General features: G+C 41.1%; 1 protein-coding gene across 8 annotated transcripts in view; it reads right to left on the reverse strand.

The window, feature by feature from the left end:
- Positions 1-12,716, reverse strand: part of UROS (uroporphyrinogen III synthase) — a 40,022-nt gene that overhangs the window by 15,951 nt on the left and 11,355 nt on the right. For all 8 annotated transcript variants that reach the window (XM_075843120.1, XM_075843116.1, XM_075843122.1 and 5 more), the window contains one exon: positions 5,255-5,329. In XM_075843120.1, coding sequence (XP_075699235.1) covers positions 5,255-5,329 — 75 coding nt within the window. The remainder of the gene's footprint in view (positions 1-5,254; positions 5,330-12,716) is intronic.

Here is a 12,716-nt window from a genome sequence, read left to right on the forward strand (position 1 = left end):
AAAATAATGCATTATTTCCCACAATCTGCAAATCCTGCAACATTTACATGAGAGCACGAGAATAAAATGGATAAGAGATGATTATCCCCTCCGAGCACCTGAAATGTTATGCAGCGCACAGGTCGCATCCGTCACTTGGTTATTTATTGTTCAAAATCACAGAAAGCTGCCGAACGTCAGGATTGTTGTTTCTTTTTTTTTTTTTTTTAGAACAGGTCCATTTAATAACCAAAAGGAGTGGATGCATCAATCAATATTTCAAGACGAGAGATGAAATTATGTGTAGGAATGAGGCGTTTTTAAAATATGGTTGAGAGGCTGTGACTACAGTTGCAAGGCAGATCATTATCAGATGGTACGCGGCTCTTTTCGGCGTAAGGCAGTCTGGGTAAGAAGAGCATAGACAATATAGGGTAATAGAGGGGGGAGAGGGCATTTTAAACATGCCGTTTGTCTCAGTCATGCAACTTGGATGACTGAGAAAACGATGCTTAGTTCCCCTGGCGCACCGTTTGCAAGTGTCACTAAGGCGGGACTTGAAGTGCAAGTGCTCCTGTACTGCTCGCTGCAAGCTCCTCTGTTCTGAGTGACGACTGTAGCGGTCTCCTGATTGGCCGCTAGTGTCGTCACTCTGAGCAGAGCGTGACACTTGCGACCGCCGCACCAGGAGAATCAAACATCGATTTCTCGGTCATGCCCTCCCCCTTTCCGATATCACTATGTCAGCAGTTATGAGGCAGGCTCCATGTGAACACCCAAACATTCACATTAAAATTAAGATTGGAAAAACCGTCCTGTGTCAGGCCTCATGCACACCACCATAGTTTTTATCTACAATTACGGATTCATAAAAAATTAAATACGGATAAAATACTGACACTTTAATTTCTATCTGCCCTTATATTTACGGGTGTGTGTCCAGGCCGTGGAAATGAGCCGCAAAAAGAGGACGTCCTATTTTTCGCATTTACGGACAGTGTTCCTATACTTATTACTGTGCATGGCCCGCAAATGCAGGTGACACTCCGAGGCCCATCCGTGCAGTATTTACTGACCGTAAATATTGCATGGTCGTGTGCAGTTTAAGTGTTACTTTTAAAGTTGTAGATATTTGGTTTAGGTCTCAAATAAATACAAATAGAAACACATAATTGGGACCCCTTTAGTGTATTTCCAGGCGTAGGCAATGTGGCCGGCTGCGCCGTTTCCGGAACTCATATTCACTACTATGGGAATTACGGAAACAGAGCTATGCTGTTTCCATATGCCCAGCCACCTGTCCACACAGTCTCCACCTTGGTCGACGGCCAGTGGTCGGTTCTCCAGGAGAAACAGAGTCAGGGATCATAGAGGGATCGATCAAAAGAGATAATAGGATACAATAATGTACAGGAAAGTGACTCATGCTCTGGAGGACCCATCATGTCTGTGCATTACAAGGACAGCCCATTAATTTTAAGGGGAACTGTGTAATGCTCCATTTTCCCTGTGGTGGCCTGCAGGGGAATTGAATAGTTGTTGCCAGGTTTCCTCACAGATCACACCTGATCCCTGAGGGTCCCTATGATAATAATAATAATCTTTATTTATATAGCGCCAACATATTACGCAGCACTTTACAATTTAGAGGGAACATAAACAGACAATAGCAGACATTACATAGTGACAAAGCTGATTTACAATTCAGACAGGAGGATTGAGAACCCTGCTCGCAAGAGCTTACAATCTATGAGGAAATAAGGGAGACACAAAGTGTAAAAGTGTTTAGAAACAAATGGGAGGGTTCCTCCAGCTCACCTTGTCACGGATGTATAGTATCGCGCGCAGGTCCTCGTGTCGGCACACGTATGAACAAAGTAGAAAAGGCAAAGATTGGATCCAGCGCTGAGTCCTTTTAAGTCTGATTAAATAGGAAGCTTCTTCCAAGTTTTATTATCAAAAAGGTAAAAACAATTGCGGTAATTGCGGATATTCCCAGAGTACAATGGAGGGATTGTAGCAGTGTAAGCGGTGCCTACACGTTTCTGACGCCTCTAGTGGCCATGACTAAGGACGCAGTAGGCGTCAGAAACGCGTAGGCACCGCTCACACTGCTACAATCCCTCCATTGTACTCTGGGAATATCCGCAATTACCGCAATTGTTTTTACCTTTTTGATAATAAAACTTGGAAGAAGCTTCCTATTTAATCAGACTTAAAAGGACTCAGCGCTGGATCCAATCATTGCCTTTTCTTCTTTGTAAAAGTGTTTGTTCAGTACAATAGTCCGGCCATTTTTATACACATGCGGTGGTAACATAAAGCTGCATGAGCCGTCACCAGCCAGTATCCGTGTATGACGGACATGAAGAGAAGGAGTGTGAGGGAATCTAATTCTGATGACTAATCTAAAAGGGGAGCCATGGAAAGGAGTCAGATTAGGGAGTGTTATAGGCCTGTCTAAATAGATGTGTTTTCAGGGCACGTTTAAAACTGTGGATATTGGGAATTAATCTGATTGTCTGGGGTAGCCCATTCCAGAGGACGGGTGCAGCACGAGAGAAATCCTGGAGACGGGAGTGGGAGGTTTGGACTATGGAGAATTCTAATCTAAGGTCGTTGGCAGAACGTCGAACAGGGTGGTAGACAGAGATGAGGGAGGAGATGTAAGGAGGTGCAGCACTGGGGAGAGCTTTGTGGGTGAGAGTAATAAGTTTGACTTTTATTCTGAAGGGGATGGGCAACCAGTGCAGTGACTGGCACAGATTAGAGATGTTGGTGTAGCGGTTGGTCATAAAGATGAGCCTGGCTGCTGAATTGAGGATAGATTGGAGAGGGGAGAGTTTGGTGAGGGTAAGACCGACTAGTAATGAGTTACAGTAGTCAAGACGAGAGTGAATCAGAGCAACAGTGAGAGTTTGGGCTGTTTCCTCAGTAAGAAAAGGGTGGATTCTGGAGATATTTTTGAAGTGAAAATGACAGGAGCGTGAAAGTGATTGTATGTGAGGAGTAAAGGAAAGATCAGAGTCAAGAATAACCCCGAGACAGCAGGCGTGCTCCTAGAAGTTATGGTAGTGCCACACACTGAGATGGAGACATCAGGTTTAGGGAGGTCAGTAGATGGTCAGTTTTAGAAAGATTCAGTTTCAGATAGAGAGAGGACATGATGTTAGAGACTGCGGACAGACAATCACTGGTATTTTGTATTAGAGCGGGGGTGATGTCATCGGAAGAGGCATATAATTGGGTGTCATCAGAGATGGTACTGGAAGCCAAATCTGCTGATGGTTTGTCCAATAGGGGCTGTGTAGTGAGAAAAGAGCAGCGGACCTAGGACTGATCCCTGAGGAACCCCGACAGCAAGAGGAGAAGAAGTAGAACCAGCAAATGACACACTGAACGAGCGGTCAGAGAGATAGGAGGAAAACCAAGAAAGAGCCGCGTCCTTGAGGCCCATAGAGTGGAGCAAGTTAAGTAGGAGTTTGTGGTCTACAGTGTCAAAGGCTGCAGAGAGATCCAGAAGAATCAGGAGAGAGGATTTACCGTCCGATTTAGCTGCCAAGAGATAATTCGAGACTTTAGTAAGGGCAGTTTCTGTGGAGTGTAGAGTGCGGAAACCAGATTGTAAGGGGTCTAGAATGGAGTTGGCAGAGAGATAGCGGATAATGCGAGAATAGACCAAGCGTTCCAGGAGTTTGGAGATGAAGGGCAGATTAGAGACTGGTCGGTAGTTTGCAGCGCTGGATGGGTCAAGAGTTGGTTTTTTCAGTAACGGGTTTATAATGGCATGTTTAATAGAGGAGGGAAAGATTCCAGAGGAAAGAGAGAGGTTAAATATTTTAGTCAGTGGCTAGTGACAGCCGGGGAGAGGGACTGGGCGAGCTGTGAGGGGACAGGATCACTAGGGCAGGTAGGAAAAGAAGAAGAGAGGAGCCTAGAGACTTCTTTTTCTGTTATTGGGTCACATGCTGAAAGTGAAGAAGAGGGAGTGCGGGAGGGAAGGGGATCGATGTTACTCGGGGACTGGGAGATAATATCATGCCGGATGTTGTCAATTTTAACTTTAAAATAAGTGGCCGGGTCTTCAGCTCTGAGATCTGTGATCGGTGTCTGCACTTTAGGACTAAGGAGGGAGTGAAAAGTATCAAAGACGCGTTTTGGATTATTAGATAGTGTGGAGATGAGAGAGGTGAAATAGACTTGTTTGGCACGGTGAAGGGCAGAGTTGTAAGTTCTCACTATAAATTTTTAATGGAGGAAGTCTGCAGCCAAATGCCCTATGAGACACCTTGTGATTAGCTTATCGTCAGGGGAGACTACTAAGAAAAATGAATTGCCCAAAGAAGACAGCCCCTTTATATATTACAGTGGAAGCAAAAACTTACATACATAATAATAATATATAATTAAATATTTATCTAAAACAAAATTACATTTATTTGTCTCAATCAAGGCAATCCTCTTTGAGTCGACCACAATAGCGGCACAAATGTCAGGATTACTTAGTTGAGCGCTATTATCTAAACTATATATTGGAATAGATTTACTATTGAGGCTGCGCCAGAATTCTGGCCTAAGTTGCATTGTCTTTGGTGCAAATCATTTCAGACAAATTTATCAAAGAAATGCTCCAAAAAAAACAGATGTTTGCAGCTCGTCCCGAGGAAGGGGCGTGGCTGAGGGAAAGGGGTGTGTTTTAAGATGTCAAACTGCGTCAAAATTCTGGTGCAATAAAAGTGGAGTATAATAAGCTAACCAGGAGGTGGAATAACATTAGCCATTAGTGTCTAAAGATGCGCCAAATTTATCATCCAGCATGAGCCCCTGTGATAAATTTGGCGCATCTAGTCTAATTCGAAGTGGTCTTAATTTAAGACTGTATTAGTAAATCTGCCCCACTGCGTCAAACTCTCAGCTGTGCAAATCAAGACTTTCCTAAACAGGTTTTTACCACATAAGAAAGTTTATATTGACTGACAAGAAGCAGCAATCTTGATAATGGTTAAAAATTGAAGAATAAAGTTTGGGATTTTTTTGGAGATAAGGGGAGGACTAAGCAGTTGAGAAATTGAGAATTGTCCAAAAGTCCGACAGCTGATGGAGCCCAAAGACCCAGGTTCCTCCCAATGCAAAGATTTCTAGACAACCTTATAGGTACATAGAAATACAAATAAAAGTCCTTCAGACTGACAGAGAATTATACCCAATAGTCTACAAATGTCCTCTTTATTTGGTGGTGTAAAGTTTCAGTGAATAGACCTTCTTGACTACTTACCCAAGGCAGCGGTAGCTTTTCCTACTACGTAGACACACTTAGAAGTCCATTTGTCTTTTAGGGAATGTTCCCAAACTGGAAAAAAAAGGAAAACCATCAAAGACTACATTAGATATATGGGTAAATTATGAATCTATGGAAAACAAGAAATAGCAAAATGATGTTGCCATTAAATTCCAAGATGGATATCTTTTGGGCATAGAATAAAGGTGGCCATACACTTCATAGCGGTTAGCCGAATTCTTGTTGGGCCGACGTCTATTCCTAATGAACTCCATATGCACACTCGGTTGATGCACGTGTCTCCTATTGGAAGAGGGGAGTAAGCCGCTGCCAGACAACTCTGGCTGTGGCTAATCTTCCCGGGGTACAAAAGGATCAGGTGTTGAAATTCAACAATACCCGATACGTCTTTCCTGTGACAACATCTGTCGGGGGAGAGTCAGAAGGACCCCATACACATTAAGTTTGGCGGATTCTGCCTACATTAATCAAAAGAATATGGGGCCTTTCGTTCAGAACTTGGCCAGGATGGGTCTAATTGGAGATATTGAAGACAAGCCACAAGTGGGCCAACCAATAGCCAACATGTCTTCGATGAATGTTTAACATAGTAGTGTTCATTGATGGTGCTTGACCGGCTGCCGTCAGCATTATTTATGTGAAAATGGCAAAACATGAGACCTTTCCAGATCATCTGGCTTAGTACATCATGTATTAGAAGACTAAGTAGAGACACATTAAGTGAAAAACTTTAGTCTCAAAATCGCACAATCACCATCATAATGCATGGGTCATGTTTTTAACCAGTTGAATCACTGGGCCATTTAGGCTACTAAACCTAGGTTGCTAGATTTCTCATAGTCACTGCAACTGGATGAGAAGAGTCTACACAGTAGTCTTTGGAGAATTTGGGTTGGACCATGTACTAGCAGATTGGGAAGAGGAACATTGGTTGGCTTTATCCTCAAACATGTCCAGCGCCACCTTGACAATGTAGACTTGTAATTTCTTCAAGCCGTGGTACATGACACAGGGGTCATTGATCCAGTTAAACCTACTAAACTTAGGTTGCTATATCTAGATTTCTGGATGTTATTGCAACCCGATGAGTATGAGTGGAGTCTAGAAAGTAGTATTACTAGAAGTTGGGTTGGATGTCATGTCATGCTCCCTCCCCATCTACCATCCAATGTAGCTGATGATTTTGTGGTTGACTCATATGGTAGGTGGACATGCTCAGACTCTAATGCCCTCCTAGGTTTTCTGAAGGAGGACTTGTCCCCAGAAGAACTGGTTTCCTTAAAACCTTGTGTTTGCATTTGTATTCCTGTGCTTCGTAAATCTCTATTACCACAGGGACTAAAGTCTCCATGTTCCTTAATGAACATAACATAACTGTAACTCGCCATGTTTACAGGTTTATTTTTGTTATGTACCCAAGGTATAGTTTCCTATTTGCAAAGGTAATGCTTTCATGGCTTTTACATGCCCACGGCTAATTTTGTGCAAAAAGGTTCTAATAACCCTGTACAACATATTAGTAATGATTAAAGATTTCATGGAGAACAATTTTTCAGCTTAAAAATCAAAAGCCTAATTAAAAACTAAATGAGACTGCACAATTACATTTTCCAAGAAGGTTAATTTACAATAAATTTCTTGAGTGGGACATTATAATTGAAAACAAAACGCGGTTATCTTTATTTAATTAGGAGTTGACATCGTGGGTTTACTGGAAATGTCACTACGTATAGACTACACAGCGCGGCTATGGACAATAGAGTTTATTAACAAGGTGACATTCTTCATTACATTGAATGACTATAATAGTGAAAACCCCCACACTATATACTGAGTGAATAGCGATTGGGACGTGACATTCATTTGAGGAAAGGATTGGCGAGAGCACTTGTATTATAAACACTCTCCACAACATTGGACAGCAAGGCTCTGTTCACACTTGCGTTTGTGCGGTCCGTTGGGGGTTCCATCATGCTTTGCTGTATTTTTGACAGCAAGAATAGTGCAGTCTGTAGCACTATTTGTGCCGTCTGAGATACCGAAACCCCATCACCCTCCATTAAATCCAATGGGGTACATGAGGATTCACAGGTAAAGGTCCCAAACAGAAATGGCATATCTGTCGTGACTCACTTATAAAGTCACACTAGTGTGTGAACAGAGCCTTATACAATTAAAATTCTTTTAATTTGACATCACGGCATCTGGTGCCAGTACACAAAATTAATTTGTAAGGGTAGAGAACACCAAAAAAGAATGCACCACTGATACCTGCTAATACACTGTAGGGCCGGTAGAGGTAATCTGTAGGAGAAATCAGCAGCTAGTGTTTAAATCCCCTGCTGTGCCATCACAGGAGACAGAGAAGATCTGTCAGCTCTCCTGACATGTCTGAATTACAAACTGGCCCATTTATATGTTATTTCACCTACAAATTTATGAATAAATTGACAACTGAGTGTTGTGCTCGTGTCCCTACACAGACTGAGTTTTAGGGAGAGCCCATCCCTATATAACTGAAGAGGGAGAGCCCATCCCTATATAACTGAAGAGGGAGAGCCCATCCCTATATAACTGAAGAGGGAGAGCCCATCCCTATATAACTGAAGAGGGAGAGCCCAGCCCTATATAACTGAAGGAGAGCCCAGCCCTATATAACTGAAGAAGAGGGAGAGCCTGTAGTTTACACACAGTGAGAGGATGGGCAGGACAGGGGAGAGCACAACACTGTATGTAAACAGTGCTGTATGCAAGATCTCTTTTCATCTAAGCAAACTGCTGGCTCTCCTGTGTGTATCTTACTGTGTGAGTTTCTGTCCACACTACAAGTTGTGTTTCTGAATAAAATCTTCTTCTCTACTGATAAGCAGAGAAGGCATTTTCTATTGGCTGGTGGCAGTTGTAGAGTAAAATGGAGCATGTGCATCCTGCCTCATTCAGCTCAGTAGGAGGACATGCGAATTACTATACAGATTGAGCACCAGGGGGCGCCATTATAACGAAGTAAAGGGAATATCTTGCAACTGGAGAATTTTTGTAAAAGAAGGTAAACTATAAAACGTATTATTTTTAATGCTAATTTATATTTCTATAACATTTAATACTGATGCACCCCTTTAAGCTAAAAGAAAAACCTTTGTTTGGGAACAAACACTATTTACAGTTGAGCGGGGTGATAGACTCGAAATTATTCCTTGGAGAGCTTTGTAACTTGGCTATTACTGAGAGTCGGAATTAGATACCAGCAAAGTGCTCAATGGTACTTAAAGAACATTGAATTAACACGGTCAATTAAAAAAAAGGTCCTTAGCTAAAGTGATTGAAATACAAGAAAAAACAAAACAACACAATACACAGAGAGAGTGTTTTCTGATTGACTCAATTCACAAGACAGGGTAATTGTCTACTGGAAACATACCCTGTGTATTTAAACAGATGGCATTAATCCCTGATGAACCATGCTGATCATGTAAACAAGTGTCAACAGAGGGAGGAAGCAGAACAAGCCATGGACAGATGAGGAAGACACTTAATTGTTCTAGATCAGTAAAACAAGACAGATGCAGTTAAAGAGACATTTTTCTTCTTCGTATAATACATCAGATTCCACAAGTATCTGAATCATGTCGCCTTCTGTGCATTAACCCCTTAGTGTCTAAGCCTGTTTTGGCCTTCAGGACCAGCCCCATTTTTGCAAATCTGACATGTGTCACTTTATGTGCTAATAACTCCAGAATGCTTTTACCTATCCAAGCGATTCTGGGATTGTTTTCTCGTGACATGTTGTACTTTATGATACTGAAAAAATTTTGTCATTAAATTCAATATTTATTTGTAAGAAACGCCAAGATTTAGAGAAAATTAGCAAAAATTAGCATTTTTCTAAATTTTAATGTATTTACTTGTAAAACAGATAGTAATACCACACAAAATACATACTAGTTTATATTTCCCATATGTCTACTTTATGTTTGCATCGTTTTTTGAACATTCTTTTATTTTTCTAGGACGTTACAACGCTTAGAACTTTAGCAGCAATTTCTCATATTTTCAAGAAAATTTCAAAAGGCTATTTTTTCAGGGACCAGTTCAGTTCTGAAATGGCTTTGAGGGCCTTATATATTAGAAAGTCACCATAAATCACCCCATTTTGAAAACTGCACCCATCAAAGTATTCAAAACAGCATTCACAAAGTATTTTAGCCCTTTAGGCGTTTCACAGGAATTAAAGCAATGTAGAGGTGAAATTTACAAATTTCATTTTTTTTCTTCAAAAATTCATTTGTAATACATTTTTTCTGTACCACAGAAGGTTTTACCCAAGAAATGCAACTCAATATTTATTGCCTAGATTCTGCAGTTTTTAGAAATACCCCACATGTGGCCCTAGCGCGGTCATGGACTGAAACACAGGCCTCAGAATCAAAGGAGCACCTAGTGGATTTTGGGCCTCTATTTTATTAGAATATATTTTAGGTACCATGTCAGGTGTGAGGAGGCCTTGTGCTGCCAAAACAGTGGAAACACCCCAAAAGTGACCCCATTTTGGAAACTATACCCCTCAAGGAATTTATCTATGGGTATAGTTAGCATTTTGAACCCACAGTTTTTTTGCTAAATTTATTTGAATTAGTATGTGAAGGTGAAAATCTACTTTTTTTGTGAAAAAATTAGGAAATTTTAAATTTTTACAAGGAATAAAGTAGAAAAAACACCCCAACATATGTAAAGCAATGTCTTCCGATTATAGCAATACCCCATATGTGGTAATAAATTGCTGTTTGGACCCACAGCAGGCCTCAGAAGAGAAGGAGCACCATTTGGATTTTGGATTTCTGATTTTGCTGGAATAGTTTTCAGTGCCGTGTCGCGTTTGCAATGCACTGGAGGGAATAAAACCGTGGAAACCCCCCAATAGTGACCCCATTTTGGAAACTATACCCCTCAAGGAATTTATCTATGGGTATAGTTAGCATTTTGAACCCACAGTTTTTTTGCTAAATTTATTTGAATTAGTATGTGAAGATGAAAATCTACTTTTTTTCTGAAAAAAGGTAGCCATTTTTAATTTTTACAAGGAATAAAGGAGAAAAAGCGCCCCAACATTTGTAAAACAATTTCTCCTGATTACGTAAATACCCCATATGTGGTAATAAACTACTGTTTGGACCCACACCGGTGCTTAGAACGGAAGGAGCGCTATTTGGCTTTTGGAGCTCAAATTTAGCTGGAATGTTTTTGGGTGTCATGTCGAATTTGCAAAGCCCCTGAGAGACCGAAACAGTGGAAGCCCCCCAAAAGTAACCCCATTTGGGAAACTACACCACTTAAGGAATCTATCTAGGGGTATAGTGAGCATTTAGGCCCCACACGTCTTTTGCAGAATTTATTAGAATTAGGCCGTGAAATTAATATCAACATTATTTCCACTAAATTGTTGAATTTTTTCAATTTCACAAAGGATAAACGAGAAAATGCACCACAACGTTTGTAAAGCAATTTCTCCCGAGTACGGCAATACCCCACATGTGGTCATAAATGTTTTTTCATTAGAAAGTAATTAACCCTTTACGAACTGATTCATGTTTTGCTTTTTCGTTTTTCCTCCCCGCTTTCCAAGAGCCACTACTTTTTTATTTTTCTGTCAATAGAGCGGTGTGGGGGCTTATTTTTTGCGGGACGAGCTGTCGTTTTTATTGGTACCATTTTTTGGTACGATGCCATATCGGTGGACATAAACGGCTGTTTGGGCACGCTGTAGGGCTCAGAAGGGAGGGACGCCATTTGGATTTTGGAGCGTATATTTTGCTTGGTAGTAGCTCTGGCGTTTTGCTGGTATTTCAGTTTATAATGTTGGGGCACATGTAGGCTGGGCAGAGTACATCAGGGGCATAATAAGAGGGTATAATAATGGGGTAAATAAATAATAATCCACAGATATGTGGCCGGTGTCGCACTGATAAATGGTGCCCGATCTTATCCACTTTTGGACACTCTGCACATTTTGCATCGCCATAATCTGGGAGCCGGAACTTTTTTTATTTTTTCACCACCGGAGCCGTGTGAGGGCTTATTTGTTGCGGGACAATCTGTAATTTTCATTGGTACCATTTTGGGGTACATGCGATTTTGTTCACTTTTTATTCAATTTTTCGGCAAGCCAGGTGACCAAAAACCTTCAATTCTGACAATGATTTTTATTTATTTTTGACGGCGTTTACCCTGGGCTATAAATGACCATTATACTTTATTCTGCGGGTCGGTACGATTACGGCGATACCATTTGTATATATGTTTTTTTATGTTTTGCAGCGTTTGAGCAATAAAATAACTTATTTAGAAAATAATGTATTTTCTGTGTCACCATATTCTGAGAGCCATAACTTTTTTATTTTTCAGTCAAAAAAGCTGTGTAAGGGCTTGTTTTTTGCGGGACGGGTTGTAGTTTGTATCGGTACTATTTTGGCGTACATGCGACTTTTTGATCACTTTTTATTACATATTTTGTGAGGGGTGGTGACCAAAAAATAGTGATTTTGGCATTGTTTTTCGTTTATTTTTTTTGCGGCGTTCACCGTGCGGGAAAAATAATATTATAGTTTTATAGTTGGGGTCGTTACGAACGCGGTGATACCAAATATGTGTACTTTTTTTTTACGTGTTCATTTTTTTCCTATAATGAAAGACTTATTATAGGAAAAAAAGCAGTTCTTGTTTATGTCACTTATAACTTTTATTTTTACACTTTTTTTAAAACATTTTTATTCTTTTTTTTACTTTTTTCACTTGTCCCACTAGGGGACACTTAGACTTGCAGCTCTGATCGCTGCTGGAATACATTACACTACACACGTAGTGTAATGCATTCCAACTGTCATTGTGACGTGACAGTCACACTGACAGGAAGCCTACGACGACCACCCTCGGGGTGGTCCTCATAGGCTTCTGTACATGGCAACCCGGAAGCCATTGTCTGGCGTCCGGTTGCCATGGGTACCATCGCCAGCCCCCGTGATTTCACATGGGGGCTGCCGATCGGCGCTAAAGACCTTAATTGTGGCGTTCAAAATCGAGCGCCGCAATTAAGGGGTTAACTGCCGATATCAGCGGCGACAGGCCGCTGATCGGCAACGGGGAGAGCAGGGCTGACACCCTGCACAGTTAACCGCCGCTGCGGTGTAGCGCCGCGCGGCGGTTAACTGTCAAAGCACTGACGTAACTGTACGTCAAGGTGCGCGAACTTACTGCTCACCATGACGTACAGTTACGTCATGGTGCGTTAAGGGGTTAATACATGATTTTATATATATATATATATATATATATATATATATATATATATATATATACCGTATATATCGGCGTACAAGACGACTTTTTACACCCTTAAAAAAATTTCAAAAGTGTGGGGTCGTCTTATATGCCGGATATTGTCTAC

The sequence above is a fragment of the Rhinoderma darwinii genome, chromosome 11 (genome assembly GCF_050947455.1).
Source record: "Rhinoderma darwinii isolate aRhiDar2 chromosome 11, aRhiDar2.hap1, whole genome shotgun sequence".
In the NCBI taxonomy this organism is placed as follows: Eukaryota; Metazoa; Chordata; class Amphibia; order Anura; family Rhinodermatidae; genus Rhinoderma; species Rhinoderma darwinii.